At 40.2% G+C, this 16,362-nt stretch overlaps 1 protein-coding gene across 1 annotated transcript; it reads right to left on the bottom strand.

Moving 5' to 3' along the window:
• Positions 1–1,242: 1,242 nt before the first annotated feature.
• On the bottom strand, positions 1,243–13,136 carry artn (artemin). The gene is made up of 4 exons (XM_029001325.1): positions 12,560–13,136; positions 6,917–6,987; positions 5,774–5,969; positions 1,243–4,041 (listed from the first exon to the last, which is right to left on the bottom strand). Exons 1-4 carry the CDS (start codon positions 12,588–12,590, stop codon positions 3,632–3,634), a joined length of 708 nt encoding a protein of 235 aa, XP_028857158.1. The 5' UTR covers positions 12,591–13,136; the 3' UTR covers positions 1,243–3,631.
• Positions 13,137–16,362: the final 3,226 nt, after the last annotated feature.

Genomic DNA, 16,362 nt, shown 5'->3' with positions numbered 1-16,362 from the left:
GTATTTTCAGATGTACTGTCGTTCTGCTGGTGTAGTGAGCATTATTAGCTTGTAATTGACTGGAACCTCAGAACACACTTTCCAGGAGGTGCAGTAATGGCCTGTTTAATAAGAAACAGTAACATGGATAGAGGATGAAGCATCATCATCATCATCATCTTGAGACAATGTTCTCAGTGTATCTGAATGGTTGGTTCGGTGAATAAAAATATGAAATAAAATCAAACAACATCTGGATCAGAGAAGGAGAGAGATTCTTGGATTTTAGCTGCAGTCGTTAACTTCTAATGTTATGTCTGTGCTGTCTCCTCTGTTTCTCAAACATAAATTTATCCTCCGTTTTTGGCTGCTTACTGATTTGGATATGCACACCTCCTCACAGCGAGAAAGGAGCAGGATGGCCTGATGAATCGCGCTGACTGTCGCTGGAGGGTCTGGCTGAACCTTGGTTTTCAGGAAGGATCTGGACCTTGGAATATTGTTGAGGTGTCTCGCTTTTTGTGCTTGAAAGGGTCACTAAGTAGCAAGGCCTGGTGTGGGAGATTTCATCCTCCAGGTTTGAACAGACTGTTTTGATTATTGCTGTTGCAGCAACCCTCTAAACATTTGTGTTCTTGAGAGGTTGATGGATGTGCTCCCTCTAACCCTCCCTTCCCAGAGGATCCAATGTTGCAGATGTTTGGGCACCTGCGCTCTGGAACAGTATCGCTGTACACTTTAGTCCTGTTGGAAGCATGAAGATCAGAATCGGGTGTGAACGCCCCCTGTGCTGCACCAGCCCTTTCCTGCGCTTTGTGTAAACAGCGTATTGCACAGATTACAGCAGCGCAGGAGCATGTCTGCCCCCTGGATGAAAAGGTGCCTTATCTAAGAGACTCTGACAAAAGAAAATAAGGTGATCAGCGTTTGATGGTGTCTGGATAAGAGAACAAACCCAGACCTGTGTGGTAGTTTACAGAGACGTGCAGAACCGCGTGTTAGCTTCTCGCTTCAGAGAACACATCTTTTCAGAAATACACACATGCTGCTCAACGTGTAGAAGAAATACAAGCAAGCTTGTTGAGATTCAAGACAAAGCTGTGTTCTTTAAGATAAAAATTTTATTCCTTTACAGGAAAAAAAGTACAAAAAGAGTCCATACAGGGCTTTCACAAATGCATAATAATAATAATAATAATAATAATAATAATAATAATAATAATAATAATAATAATAATAATAGGTAAAACACTGAAGGTGAGGTTTGTTATTGAAAAAAAAGCCCTGTTTGTACATCACGGCCCAGTAAGGTGAAGCACTGAGCATTAATAGGCCGAGGTGTATGATCCCTCATGACAGCAGATGTCAGGCACAGTCCCTCCTCTTTTGGCTTTGCACTTTGGCACGGTTATAGAGCAATCGAGGAACAGAAACATCATTTTCATGGGTTTATGAGTGGACAGAACATCACAATGAAACTGATATGCAATAAGGCATATTTTATTCCAATAACATTTTGTTTAAATTGTACAGTACTGTGCAAAAGTTTTAGGAGGTAGTGAAATAAAAAGTTTTTCATCTTCCCAACAGAAACTTGTTCAGGAAGAGACTATTGACAAATGAATCATCTCCAACAAGCAAAACTCTAGAGAGCATTAGGACGACAACAGAGTCCCTATACACATAATTTTATTGCTTAATGAATAAATGCATTAGGTAAATCAATGTTTGATATTAATAAAATGGGTTTGTATTGGACTGTTTGCACAGTACTGTATACTTAGTGATTGACTTTTATACAATGACAAACAATACCTAAAACAATTGAGTTGAAGTGTTCTAAAAATGAGAATAAAATTTCAGTTATATAAGGTGAAAGTTCTTTATACTGTGAATGTTTCTGAAACGTTTCTTCAATGTTTCTTTAAGGATCTACTTCTGTACAAGAAAAAAATATATCTTTCACGGCCACTTCATAAATAGACATTTGAAACATGTAAAATGCACATCTCATAAAAAAATACATAATAAATAAATAATTTAAAGCAATAAATATAATCCCCCTCTAGCATAAAAAGGGAAGAAGATGCATAGCATCTAATGGGAGACCCATCTCATCAACAGCATAAGGATGAGAATTCAAATCTTAGTGCTGAAGACAAAGCAGCCATTCACCAGCAGTCAATATGGTAAACAGAGTGGATGTACAGTGAAACAGAACTAATATCTGTCCTTGGAGCCTTTGGGCCATGCACATTTCCAGAAATAAATGAACATATACAAAAATATTTTTTTCCATTTAAGTTGCCATCTCTTAACACAAAATATTGTTGGACAGTTTTAAAGAGTCCTGAGATAAATAAAAAATGGAAACATGGTTGGTGTATGCACAGACACAAGCTGGTTTTGCTCAGTTGTGTTCAATTAACACAACATGTAAATCCAAGAAAAAAGACCCAATAGAAACTCAGGCCTAGTCAACAGCAATATATATGTAAATGCCCAAATTAACGGTTATCTAATTAAAATGTATCTTTCCACTGGCATATGATGCATGATATGTAGTGAGCAACATTCTGATAACCATTTCTAGTGGTTGATGCCATATTTGAACAGGAGTGATAACACATGTCTAAAATGCTCAATATATATGAAAATAACTACATACATGTTAGGCTAAATAAAAAAAACAAAATCTATATCTGTAGAAAATGTATTTAGGGAAAGATGAAGGAGTAAATATATTACTTTTGGGTAGAATGATATAATGATATTTCCACAAAGTGAATTTGTATTGGTATAGGCACCCAAACACATTGAGAAACACTCTGAAATAGTTTCTGAAAGATGGCTTGATAAATATCTATAATTGAAAAAAAAAAGTATACAAATCACTTGACATTTTAGTGTTACAGAAAAAGAGAACCAAAAAAAACAAGCCACGAATGAGCCAGACCTTATGGCCTTACAGAAGCAAATATCACTAACATGCCTCATTTGTTACTTAAACCAAAATTTTGACTTAAATCATATTTATATCTTAGATGTGGGACATAGCCAGCATTTTAGCCAGTTATTTAGGTTAAGTAAAATTGCCATAAATTATGCAAATAAATCTTTTCCCTGTTAATATAGACAAATTGAAAAGGGAGACTAACTTTTCTTTCTTAGCTTTCTGTGACAAAGCCGTATGGCCAGTAGACAGAGCTGCCAATGTAATCACATAACACAATATTTTGGTCAGACAAAATGAAACAACCACATTATGAACTGACTTTGCTTCATATTATCTCAATTTTAACAGGTTTTGGTCTTTGGTACCTTAACACACCCCTCACAAGTAACACAAAGGAACATAAATCCCACACTGACTTGTACTTCCTGGTTCTTCACTCAGTAGCTGACCATGTGGTCCCTCTGTGTGTTCATATGGCACACAGCGCACTCACTTCATGCCAGTGCTCCCTGAAGGCCTGTCTCCATCTTGCCTCCGAGCTGCTTCAACGCTGGAGGGCCACAGGTCCCATTCTACCAAGGCAAGAGCCTTGCCATGGAGTTGCCATGCTCCTCACTAGCTTGGTCTGGAACCATGAGGACATCCTCTACTTCTCTCATTGGAAGAGCTTCCGACTGTGTTTTAAAGGCAGTCAACTCACCCCACACAGCTACAGTTGGCTGCCGACAGCCACTTGATGGTCTGCCAGATGGTATGGGTGTCCATGAAGGACACCGTCTCGTAGCTGGTTGGGCGGCAGCAGGGCTGGGTGCTCACCTTGCGGTTTGGGATGCTGCCTTTGTCCATGAGTTTCTTCAGGGCCAGGTCATAATTCTTGCGGGCACTTGAACATGTGCCCACACAAAATTTAAAGACTATTATCTCATCGGAGTCATGGCCAAGGTCCAGATCCTTCACCCGCACCTGCCTTTTCTCCATCCGACAGTCTGGACTGCTCTGGCCCTTCTTCCGGTTCTTCCGTGACCTCCGACGGGAAGCATGATCAGACAGAGACCGTTGCCATCGTTTCCGATGGTCATCAGCCGTGTCTACAGTTGACACATCCCCTGTAACAAAGTGGAGGAGAAGTAAGTGGAATTTGACAACACTCTGCACATCACAAGCAAAATCTGGGAAAGATTAGAATGGCTGTAAATATCCCATTTATTGACCAATGCCTTTTGAGTAATGCATGTTCATGTCAGTATTACGCCAACTATGATCCCTCACAATTTCCTAATACCTTATAACTCTGAGCCAAATCAGATCTCCCTGGACTGGACACTTTTTTGAACTCAGTCAAATGATTTGATTAAATATGTACACCGGGCCAGATAACAGGATAACCATCAAAGCAGATAATCATTCAAAAAGCACCTGTTGAAACCGGCTATTGTTCTTGTACATTTTTTATCACATAATTAGGGAAATATTGTAAGATATTTCCTCTAGTTCTTCCGGTTAAGGATACATTATATGTCACAGTGTAATTACATTACAATTAATAATATATGTAAATGCCTGTGTTACAAAGCAATTTTCTCTTGAGAGCATAGGGAAGTTCTGAAAAGGAATGCTACAGTATAATAACCATTTCAAGCAATTACCCTCACAGAGAAACTGCTCTCACTGGCTGTAAATTACCAACAGATGCATCCAAAAGCAGGCTCAACACATAAGAAAGTTTCATAGGAAAACATAAAACATAATCTTCTCTAGGATTAAGTTCTTGAGCCATTAAAGACTCAGTGGTTTATTTATTACCATCAAATGAAAAATAGAAACACTTGTGCTCTGGGATCCCTGGACAGAAATTTACCTCCACCTCAAAAACAGGGTGCGCTAGACATGAAAATGTAATAAGACATTGATCACAAGTCAGATTGAGTTGACCAGAGCCACCTCTCTCCTGCACAGAAAGCGGCTTGGCTTTGCCAGAGCCGTTCTATTTGTTGTCTGGGAGTGACTGTCTCACTGTGGCTCTAGACTTGATTTATATATTTTTAGCTTCAGGGAGAAAGTTTAACTACTTCAGATGAATTTGTTCGCTATTACCATACAGAATGCCTCACAGGCAAATAAAGATGACCAAGGAACAAGGGGGAACATAATATCAAGGTTTTATGTCATTTAAAAAGGGAACAGTTGTACTAGGGTGGGGCAGACAAAAAATACTAACAAAACATAGTTTTTCATCATAAAATGAAATAAGATGGGTTCCATATTCCAGAGATTATCCTAGCCAGGACGTGGTATTAGAAACGGCAGCTCTGGTTTTAGTACATATTAAGGTAGATTTTTTTCATTGCCAATAAAAAAATGTATCCTCAAAGTATCCTAATTCATGATTCCATTTGATTGAAACGTTTTATAAAAGTGGAATTAGTGAAGAATACTAACCAGGTGTGGAAATTCACACCTGCAGTCAATTTTGTAGGTTGCAGGAATTGCCCAGTCATTTATGAAAAATTCCTGCAGAGTCCAAGAATGGAATACTTATGTCTTCTATTACCATATAGAACAAGCTAGAATGATCTGTTGGCACTGCAACCCAAAACAACATTTCATCATAAAGTATGAAGAATGCATTAAATTGATCTGAAATCAGGACTGGCAGGTAGTGGAAATACAGCAGGAATGTGAACAAATTAGAAATATCCCACAGGTGTGAGGATGTGAGTGATTTTATTGTATTCCAGCAAGGATGTGAAAAAATGTGTGGCAACGACAGTCAAATGCCTTGACACCAATCTCTTATTGTAAAAAAATGATTGGAAGTGCTACGATTCTGGTACTAACCAAACAGTCCAGACAAGGAAGTCGTAGCTTTCTCAGCTTCTTTTTCATTTTGACCTTCGGAGTAGTCGTGTGGATACCATGCCATCCTGTCTGTGGTTTTCATTACTGATGTATGAGAGTCTTCCAAACCCTTTTCTGCTCCAGTAAAGGTCCCTTCAACCTGGGTTAGCAGGGATACCAGCACCCATAATGTCACCTGAAATCACAATTGATCACAATTGAACTAAAAAGAATGCATACAAAAGAATCCCACTACACCCTGATGTGACCTGACATGAACAACCCAGGATGATCCAGTGCTGACCAGGAAAGGATGAATTCCCCTTTCTTAACTTTGGTTCCTCACAAAGTGACTTCCATTGAACTAAAATAAAACCTTCATTGATTCATTGATCGAACACAGAAAGATAACAATATACTGTGACATATTCAAAGCGGATGCAGACATACAGACACACTATACATCCCCAAATGTGAACTGCTGCGAACTCATTTAATCTGCTTCCATACTACTAATTAGAAGTGTTTCAGAATCTGCTTTTATTTCCATGGAGGCCTTACATGGGGAGGGACAGGAAGGCCTAAAGGCCTGTTAGTGAGCCTGAATGCATTTTGCTTCAAATTTGAATGAGAGCTGCTGTCTCGGACTCCTCCCAGATGATATGCCTCTGCCTGCCCATGGGTGCTTTACATTTGATGTGCAGGGTGTTACATAATCCCCTCAGAGCTGTCGGACTCCAAGCTGTTCTGAGTAAACCAATCCTGCTGTCTGGTTGGAAGGCATGACATGGAAACAGTCTGAGGGTTCTCAACAGGACAAGCATTTGCTGGCCCACCATTCAAACCCTGCTGCCACCATAGCTGAAGCAAACACCTTTGCCTCTTTAATTACTTAATTGACACCTAAAACCTTGGCTGGCCGCAGGCAAGTAAATATTTTAAGGGTGCTTATTAAATGAGTGTTCCTGAACCGTCTGCCAGGCAGCCTCACAAGCCAGGATCATATGGGCTGTGTGTGTGTAGGAGACTGCCAACACCCTCAAGCAGAAGATCATATGGGTGTGTAATCTCTAGTTCTTTACTCACCAAGAGAGAAAATGATTGTGTTTGGTTGTGAAGGTGTGCTGATAATGTGGAACTTACCCTCCAGTTACTCAAGTGATATTGGGAAGGTGACAGTGGGCGAACCTCCAGCCTCCACCACCTTTTACCATCTAGATCAAAAGAGTCAAAGACATCACTTAACATGTCAATAACTGATACAAAAACATGTCAAACCAACCCAACAACACAAGTAGGTTATACAGCTGTAATCACATCTAAAACATGTCCCATCTGGAAGTGAGGATTTCCAAACGGTGGAGAAAATAACTTGCACATTGAGACACATCAGTTGAGTTAGATGGTTCCAGAAATGCATCTGTATACATAAAATTACCTGAAAACATTTTTTGGTTAATAGTCAGTAAGTTTATTTTGTAGGATGCCGAGGCATATTTATATGGCTTACAGATTTGTTTCTAGTTTCTCCCAATATTAAATTGAGAGCAGAATACGGGATCAGAATAATCTATGAACCAGCACAAATTCAATGTTTTAAAGTGTCTAATTTAGAACAATGAATCTAATAAATTGTTGTTGATAATAAAGAGTAGCTGTGTATTCCTATGCCATAAAAGTGATAATCTAAGACAGAATTATATAATTAGAAACATAAAATCAGAGGCAGAAAAGTTTAGCTTTTTTCTTGAAAGATTTAAATATCTGTTACTAAAAATATCATTTCTGTCCCTCCTGAATTGACAATACCTTACACAATGCCTTCCAATTTGGCTGACAAGATGTGTTAGTAGCACAAAGGTTAGGAGAGGACTGGCATTCAGTTGCACAATACGAGGCCACGGTCACAAACCCTGTAACCAATACTCGGTAATTGGCATGTAAATGAGGACAGTACAATTACAAACACTGGGAGTAGGATGAATGGAACAGACAACAATGAGGCGGAAGGGGGGCATGTGGGGAAATAGTATTCCTAAACCTATCACGGAGGTGTAACCATACACGAGAGTCTGGCTTTCCTGCCATGTCATGCTAAATTAAAGCCACCAGGCATCTGAAACGTCCTCCTAGACCAAGATGGTTCCTTTACACCAGAATGTAGATGATGAGGAATAATGTTGAGATGGGCATGACAGATCTCCAAAATAATTCTACTCACACCAATACTGAGTCAACTGAAACACATCGTACATTTTAAAGGTCGACAAATGGCGTGAAAGAGAGTGTTGAGGGAACCAGTCACTGTGCTCAACTGCAACAGTTATTCCTGCCACAGATTAATAACCCTGTCTACAAATATTCTGGGTGACAAAATGTCAACTCTGACCTTTTGAATCACCTTGTCTCTCCAGAGAAACAAGACAGAGTTTGAATGTGTGTGACATGCACAGCATTCACATATGCAAACTAAAGAACTGTGGCCATGAACGTATGTTTCTTGCAATATCATGCACATTGAAATGTTTCTAGATTCTAAAAATTCCTTCGATTGAACACACAATGCAACAAACACTGTAACACTTCAGAAGTTGGGCACACTGCCCTCCAAGCCACAACATTTTTTCTGTGACTACTACCGCTGGTCGTGACTCGTTTATTCTTACAGCTCAAAATTTAAGGTGGAATTACTCACTGATTATTTGCATATAACAATTAGTTGTCTTTGTGTAGAAACACAATTTTATTACTTTCAACCAATATGGACAGTGCTGGGATTAAAAAGCACTGTATATAGCAACTACAAGATATGTTCTTTTATTGCACAGTAGTTTAAATTTCTTAATGGTATACACACACACACACACACACACATCCATTTTTATAACATATCAGACAAATGAGGAAAGAGAATGTGCAAGAGTTTTTAGGAATTGGCTGGCGCTCAGTACTGTTTCAGAAGAAAGAATATTTCAGTTTTTTCTTTTACCTCTTTAAAGCAGCAATTAGAGAGAGTATGTGCTTAAGCTCTGCCGTCACAATGAACAGGGACAGGTCAAAGCGTGTTTACACTGAGCTGTGTGCCAGTTGTAATGACAGGTGCGTTCTAACTATCCCCACCATGAGAAATATTCAGGCACGGGCCAACCTGGCAGCGCTGCCAGCTGAGGAATTATGATGCTCTATGGAAAACCACGCTGCCTGGATCCACATCAGTCTTCACGGCAGTTTACACCGAGGAAGAAGAGAAAGTATCTCGTTCATGCTCTTGTTCCTTTGGTAAAATGCAGATTATTCTGGACAGAAAAAAAAGAGTCACCATTTTTTTATCAGTACACAGACAAACAGACAGTCTAGAACAGGTCAGTAGAGTGGGAACATGGAAAAAGTCAGTCTCTGTAAAATGATGCCAAAAGCTGTAATATTAAAATAGACTTTTTTTCTGAAGTTTTATAACCATTTTGACAGTAGGAGCCTGAAGGAATGAGTAAAGCTAGTCTGACGGATGAATTCCAAAAACGCGCGCACACACACACACACACACACACACACACACACACACACTATTTAATGGCATAAGCACACTGCAGTTCATGCCCCAAACAATAAAAAAAAATCCAATTGATTTTTTATTTTTATTAGAATATTAGAATATTTAATGGGAAGTATTACACAATATGGAGCACTGAACCTATTATTAATTATATTTCTAAAAAATCATGTGGGAAATATCAGATTTCATGTGGGAAATATATGCTATATTAGGTAGGATGATGCCTCTCAGGAAATCACAATGGACCTGATTATGATGAAATTATCAAGACTGACTACAAAATGACTGACACATAATACAGAAATTGGATTTGATTTAAAATGTTATTCTAATACAAATAGCAGTTTGCTTAATGACAGTTTTTTTTACTAGTAGCCCATTGATTTCATAATAATATCTTAAATGTTTGAAAAAATGTTTTAAAATGTTTATTTAGGCACATGCATGTTTGTAAGGTAAATGTGAATCTAATTGTCTGATGTTGAGTTATGAGCATATGGCCTAACCCTGCCCCAACTGACACTGGATATGAAACATATTTCCATATTTAGTGGCCGCAGTCTGCTTTGAAAATATAGTTAATGTGTGACACGGCTGCTGTGAACACATTCATGACTCGGCAATGGCACAAGATCTTCACTCCGAAGCCAAAACGGCTTTCACTCCTGGCATGAGAGCAGCACAACAAATACCTTGTCACTTAATTTGGTTACATCAAAGAACAGAAGTTCCCTTCATCTGTTCAAACACCACTGATATGATCCCATAGTCACCACCTGTCAGAAGCGGTTTCATCTGTCTATCAAGCGGTGACTGTTTGCAACACTCAACTTCTGCTGTCTAGCTGTTCACATTCCCGTCATGTAATTCTTCCTTTTTATTCCTCACAATGGTAACCAGCTTGGACAAGAGATGAACATGACCGGACAGCCTGCGGAATGGTGCAAATTCCTTCCTTCCTACTGTTCTGTATGCCTCTTCCATGACTCGTGCATTCTGGGGGAACTTAAGTTGTTTACACTGATGCTATTATCCAACATTCTCCAGCATTGTGTTTGAAATTCCAGGTCTGAACCGCATTTACTCTGGTTAATTCAGTCCCCCTTTCAAGTCTGAGCCCAAACAAATCCATTCTGGCATCTACAGCGCCTGCACGTCTTTTTCCAGAGTCCAGATCCGCGCTTTCATTTCACACATTCGTTAAACCTGCATTGCAACAGAATGCAGAGCATCAGATGGCCTGTGATGATTGGCGCCACTTATTCCACTCATACACACAATGCAACCAACCAGTCCGGCGCTCTGAACTGCAGCTATATTGTTTTAGTAGCAGCAGGCGATACTGAGATGGGGACAGAGTGTAGCTGTTTGCAGATAATAAAGGTGTTTTGCAGCAGCCCTGCAGCTGAGTTCTATAATTGCTGCGATGCTGACCTGACCTTGCTGGGGGATTTAAGGTGTTTTTTATTACGGCCGAGCCTTTCTGTTCATTAGCTGCTGCTGCAATAAAACATATTGCTGTTATTGTCATTAGGTGCGTTGTGGCCATAACTCTTCCGAGCACCAGTGGGCCGTAATGGCTTGCTGGAGGATTTGGGTCCTGCCCTGAGAACGCGGCCCTTGATGAGTCAGGGTGTTGGAGAGGTTGAGCAGAGAACGAGGTGCACAGACTTCATTCATCATATTCGCGACCTGGCTTCAGAGCTGGGATTTACAGATAAAGAGATATTTATGGCATCACTACGTAAACAGGTCACAGATCAAAGCAGCTGATGAGGGCGTTTGAAGTTTTATTCTACTTTAGAAGCAATTGTGCAGGTAAAAATAACACACAAAGACCACACAAACAGAATGGCTGAAAGACATAATGAACTGGAGAGAGCAGCAAGCCCCTTCTCCTCCTTTCATCACATAAGAAATGCTTCTCTCGTACAAATGTACAAATCCGTACATTAGCTGCCATGATTAATAGCCAATAAACAAGCACACACTGGCATCTCAGAATAAGCACGAGAACTCAGCAAATTTAGCCTTGGCTGGAGCAGGGACAGAGCGGCCGGATCCTGATAAAAGTGACAGCGTGTCAAGCGGCTGCCCTTAACACCACAGCTTGAGTAGAACGAGGGCAGCGCTGCTCTGGGCTGTCTGCAGTGATGAGTGATGTGCCGCTGAAGGCCGATGTGAAAACGGCTTCACGCCACGACTTTATCCAGGGATACAAGGCCTGCAGCATTCTTCAATACTTTAAGTGCACCTTTAAAATAAATTACAGCTGAACTCTCAGCACCTCCACTGGAATGCAAACTGTTTGAATTTGAATGTGACTATTAAGCGGAGAACTAACGCCACTAGAAACATTTCCAGAGTTTTGTCCACACACTTTTTCCACCCAAAATTTTCTTTTAATATTTGATCTCGGCTGTGGGACAATGAATCTATTTAATATTCTCCACACATTCAAATGAAATACCTTAAATGGGTACCCAGACATGAAAGGTGGGTGAGTGGGGAGGGAGGTGTGATGGTGATTAGTTCCAGCTTTAAATAACTGAAGAAAGACTGATATATCACCAGTGCACCTGGGTAAACTGGAGGGTCCACGACTTTACGCCTTGTTAAACAGACTACAATTCATTTTAATTCAAAGTGAAACTGCGACACAAAGAAATGTTTTAAAGCAGCATTTACATTAAGAGTTTGACTGGAATAATATGTTTTTAATAAAAGTATCAAAAAATTATAAAAAGAAAAAAAAAAGAATAATGAATGGCCTAAATGAAATGAGATTTTTAAAATGCAGCATAGTGGGGATTAAGCTCAGTTTGTCTGGTTTGTGTATAGTACCATTTTTATTAAATACATAATCATTAAATGTAATACATTTACTAAACATACACAATGCCAACAAACAAAAAAATAAAATAAAGTAAAATGTACAAATAGATTTCAGGTCATCTGAATGAAAACTTTGATCTTAATTGATGTTGTGCTGTTAGTCAAAATGAATTAAAACAGACACATTTTCATCTAGCCATAAAATATTATTTTGAAATGGAAATGTTAACAATGTGGTCCAAACTTCTAACAGAACCACCGATCCTAAAAATGACGGCAATACAATATGAATGTTAATAATAAGATCAAGAACGATCGACGGATCGATGATCCCGACATGAATAATAATACGATCGCAGATGCATTATCATGACTAATGTTAATTCTTTTCTTCTCACCGTGTCTCCCTGGGACAACTTCTCCGGTCATGGACGTGCACGCAGGAACGGAGTTACGAGGCAATCTGGAGGAAAACAGTCCACTTTGCTCCGCGGTGCACGTTGCCTTCTGTCGCCTTAATGTCCAGAAACATAATTTTGGCGGTCCGATGCGAGCGAAGAGTCCGGAGCCGCGGAGCGTCTCTCAGACGCCGTCTGCGGACGCCGTGGCCGGTAGCGTCCTCAAGTGTCCCTCCGGCCCTGCGCCGTCCTCCCGCCGTGTCATAATACCGATACAGATGCGCCCGAAGCCCGAGGTGTCGGATTCCAGCCGCATCACATGACCAGGCTCCCAACCTGAGGTTCTCACTGCCGTCCGCTGTAGACAACTACAATTAAATGACGAGTAATTAACAGCAGATGACACGCAAGTCACGCCCATCTCTAGAATAATGTCCTGACACGAAATCTGACACATCAAACTACCATCCTCCCTTTCAAACAGAAACTACTCACCAACGTGCTGCTGTCAGAGCATCCTGTCAACGCTGGTTTGTTTTCTCATTAGCCTGTCATTTAAATAGAGCCAACATAATTGTCCAGGCGATTAATGAAAAGAATTTAATGGAATGCTAATGTGTCGGGAAATGAATTTTTCAAGGTCAGAAAACATGATTACTTGTTGGCACAAACAACAATCGCTTCTTGGTGATTACATCTAGCTGAGCGCTTCACCAATCAAGCTTCAATGCAACCGAAAAGACAGGTACACAAACAGTTTAAATGAAAGCTGGCACAGCACTTCGAAGAAATTTCCCCACAAACACCACACCATGATCTCTGGCTTTGGGGCCTTATCAAGATTGGCAGCAAATCAAACCCCACTAAGCTGCATTCAGACCCAGTTTTCAGATTGTGGATCACTGCCCAAGAGCACAAAACCACACCATCTGAATCCTGCAGCCAAAGAGCAGATTAAAACCCACCAGAGCCACAATTCCTTATTTGGGCAGCGCTGTCGTGTTGGGAGGTGGTAGAGCCTGACTTTTTCCCATCCTTGACTGGACATCCTGCCTCCTTCAGGGCCAGTTCTGCTGTCAGGCTGCAAATCCAGACCCAGGGCCCTGACAGTGGGTACTGAAGCAGGAGACAAGGGCGCGTTGAGCTGCCATGCTGATGCTTCAGCCACCATACAGACCTGGATCTCTCACAACAGAACTACATATCAGTGGCCAATTTCTTTTTTCAAATAGATAATCCACCAATCAGATACCAGACACTCCAGATACACCAGTGAAGTGACTGTCACTTGTGATACACAGCAGCACAGCATACAGTGCACAGAGTGAAATTTAGGCATCTAGATTAGGAATAGACAACTTGTTGAAGTTACTTTTCAACCAAAGTATGTAGAATATCATGTCTAAAGTCACAACAAATCAGACCTTGAAGCAGATGGGCAACAGCAGGAGACTGTACTGGGTGAGACTCCTATCAAATAAGAAAGTGAGGCTACAGTTTGCATAGGTGCAGCAAAATCGGACATTAGAACAGTTGCTAACCATGTCTTTATGACCAAGAATGTTTCCAACACTTTGCTGCATATATGCCAAAAAGAATTAAGGCACTTCTCAAGATGAAAGGGTGTTCCACTCTGTACTAGTAAGGTGTGGAAATTTTAAGAACAAACAAAACCTCAAATGCATTGTTGTGCTCCTCAAACCATTATTGAACCAGCTTGGCCTTCTGAAATAGGGACTTGCCATCAGGGAGATAGTAACAATGTAACCTATCATGGTTCACTTCACTTGCAATGGTGTACTTGCTGATCAGTGAATACATGAATACACACACTCTTTAGTTTTGATTACAGCATGCACTTGCTGTTACATTGTTATATATGTTACATTTATTTCAGTCCAAAATGATCCATTTTTCACCAAGATTTAGTCTTGAAGATGGGTGAGTCGAATCACTGAACCTCTTCCTGAACCTCTCTTTTACAATTAGAACCTGATGCATCATGGTATTCTCATTTTGAAATATGATTATGAAATCAAGAAATAACAATGTATATTTTTTTAACACATTCACTCACTTTTCATAACCACTTATTCCAAGAAGGGTCCAATAAAGCACACACACTTTCACTCCCACACCTACAGACTCTATTAGATGGATTGCCAATCCACCTAACATGCATGCCTTTGGACGATGTAAGAAACCAGAGAAGCAGGAGGAAACCTGCGGCAAAATGGGGAGAGCATGCAAATTCTGCACTCACAAAGGCAAAGCGTGCAAATTTGGAGATGTGAGGCCATGCCAATAACCAACTTTGATTCTCATCACAAAATGGACCTAGACCTGACTGATCAAAGCCTCAACATGTGTGTACTTATAGGCTATGTATAATCTTTACTTTACTTTACTTTATTTAGCAGACGCTTTTATCCAAAGCGACTTACAAGAGGAAGACACCAGCAATTCTCGTTCGATTTCTATAGAATATTGAGTTTACAAACTAAGAGCCCTGATAAGGCTCAGACTTGTCAGTGAAGAGCATGCTCAGAGATTGTTAGGTGCTAGACGAAGAAAAATTATAATGTATTTATACATTTTTGTATTGTTTGTGCAATGTGTACGCATGTGCGTGTGTAAGTGTTAGATTTGTCTGTAATATTTTTTGAACAAGAGGGTTTTCACCTGCTTCTTAAAAGTGGTGATAGTCTCGGCTAGTCGTGTGGAGGAGGGCAGGTTGTTCCACCAGCCAGGGACAACAACGGAGAACAGAGATGATTGGAATCGGAGACCCTGTGAAGAAGGAATTTTTAGTCTCCTTTCATTTGCAGATCTGAGAGAGCGTGCATAATGCTGAAGCCCACACTTATGACTGGATCAGGTTTTTTTCCAGGGTACAACCCTTAGCTCTTGAGTCCAATCTCTGCCATTCCAATTGCACAGTGGGTGTGGTCATGTCTTTTGTTGAACTATTTAAAAAAGGTGTGAGTTCTGTGCTCTGTATAATTAGGGATTTAACTACTGAAAAGATGATTTTGCTTGATTATGATGAGTACTTCACCACTGGGCCAGTCTTCCAGCTCAACCATCCACAAGTGACATTAATGAGCTGCTCCAGCTGGGCTAAAAGAGGAGTGACATACTTCTTAACCAGGATTGTCACATAACCAAGACCTGACCCATGACAGGGAGCCCCAGACCTGCACCTGCTCTGTCCATAAGCCAAGAGCTCTTTACTACAGACTCTGTTGGCCGCTGGACGTCACTGTACCGTAGCACATTCGTAATGAGCAGCCATCACCATTAATAAATCGGCCTAGTTTCTGTGGCGTTTCAGTGCGCACCCAGCGGATTTCATTAACTTTTCATTTTTAAAATAACAAGGGCTTAACCTCTCAAACTGAATGTTTGACTGATTTATAATATAGACACAAATTGGCCTCTGTCAAAGTGATGTATTTTCAAGCATTTATAACTCAGCTGAAAAAACAAACCTGGTTTCAGCCACTGAAGCAATGTGCAGGAAACCCAATTTCACAGCATGCAGAAGAGACTTGGGTCTGTGTGAAAACAGCTGTGAACCACCATTGTTAAATGTGGACAAATGGTATTATACATTTATTTTACAGATGAACACACATTGGAATGGTTCAACAAATCATAGATGATGAAGACAACAGGTATTTAGGTACTGTTGGAAGCTCAGATTTTCCTCTGTTAGCCTATTAATTCTGACATTTACTGTAGCCAAATATGAACAAAAAATTTATCATAATCCTTCATTCTGTTACCTGGTTGATGTGGAG

The sequence above is a fragment of the Denticeps clupeoides genome, chromosome 13 (assembly GCF_900700375.1).
Source record: "Denticeps clupeoides chromosome 13, fDenClu1.1, whole genome shotgun sequence".
Classification (NCBI taxonomy): domain Eukaryota; kingdom Metazoa; phylum Chordata; class Actinopteri; order Clupeiformes; family Denticipitidae; genus Denticeps; species Denticeps clupeoides.
The sequence above is the reverse complement of the archived record's forward strand: the minus strand, read 5'-3'. Positions and strand labels throughout refer to the sequence as shown.

Bases quoted from the DNA above. Each gene is read 5' to 3' on its own strand.
- artn (XM_029001325.1), bottom strand. From the start codon at position 12,590: ATGACCGGAGAAGTTGTCCCAGGGAGACACG. The intron at 5,970-6,916 runs GTAAGTTCCACA...TTGTGATTTCAG, and splicing joins ATCACTTGAGTAACTGGAGG to GTGACATTATGGGTGCTGGT. The intron at 4,042-5,773 runs GTTAGTACCAGA...ACTTTGTTACAG, and splicing joins TTCCTTGTCTGGACTGTTTG to GGGATGTGTCAACTGTAGAC.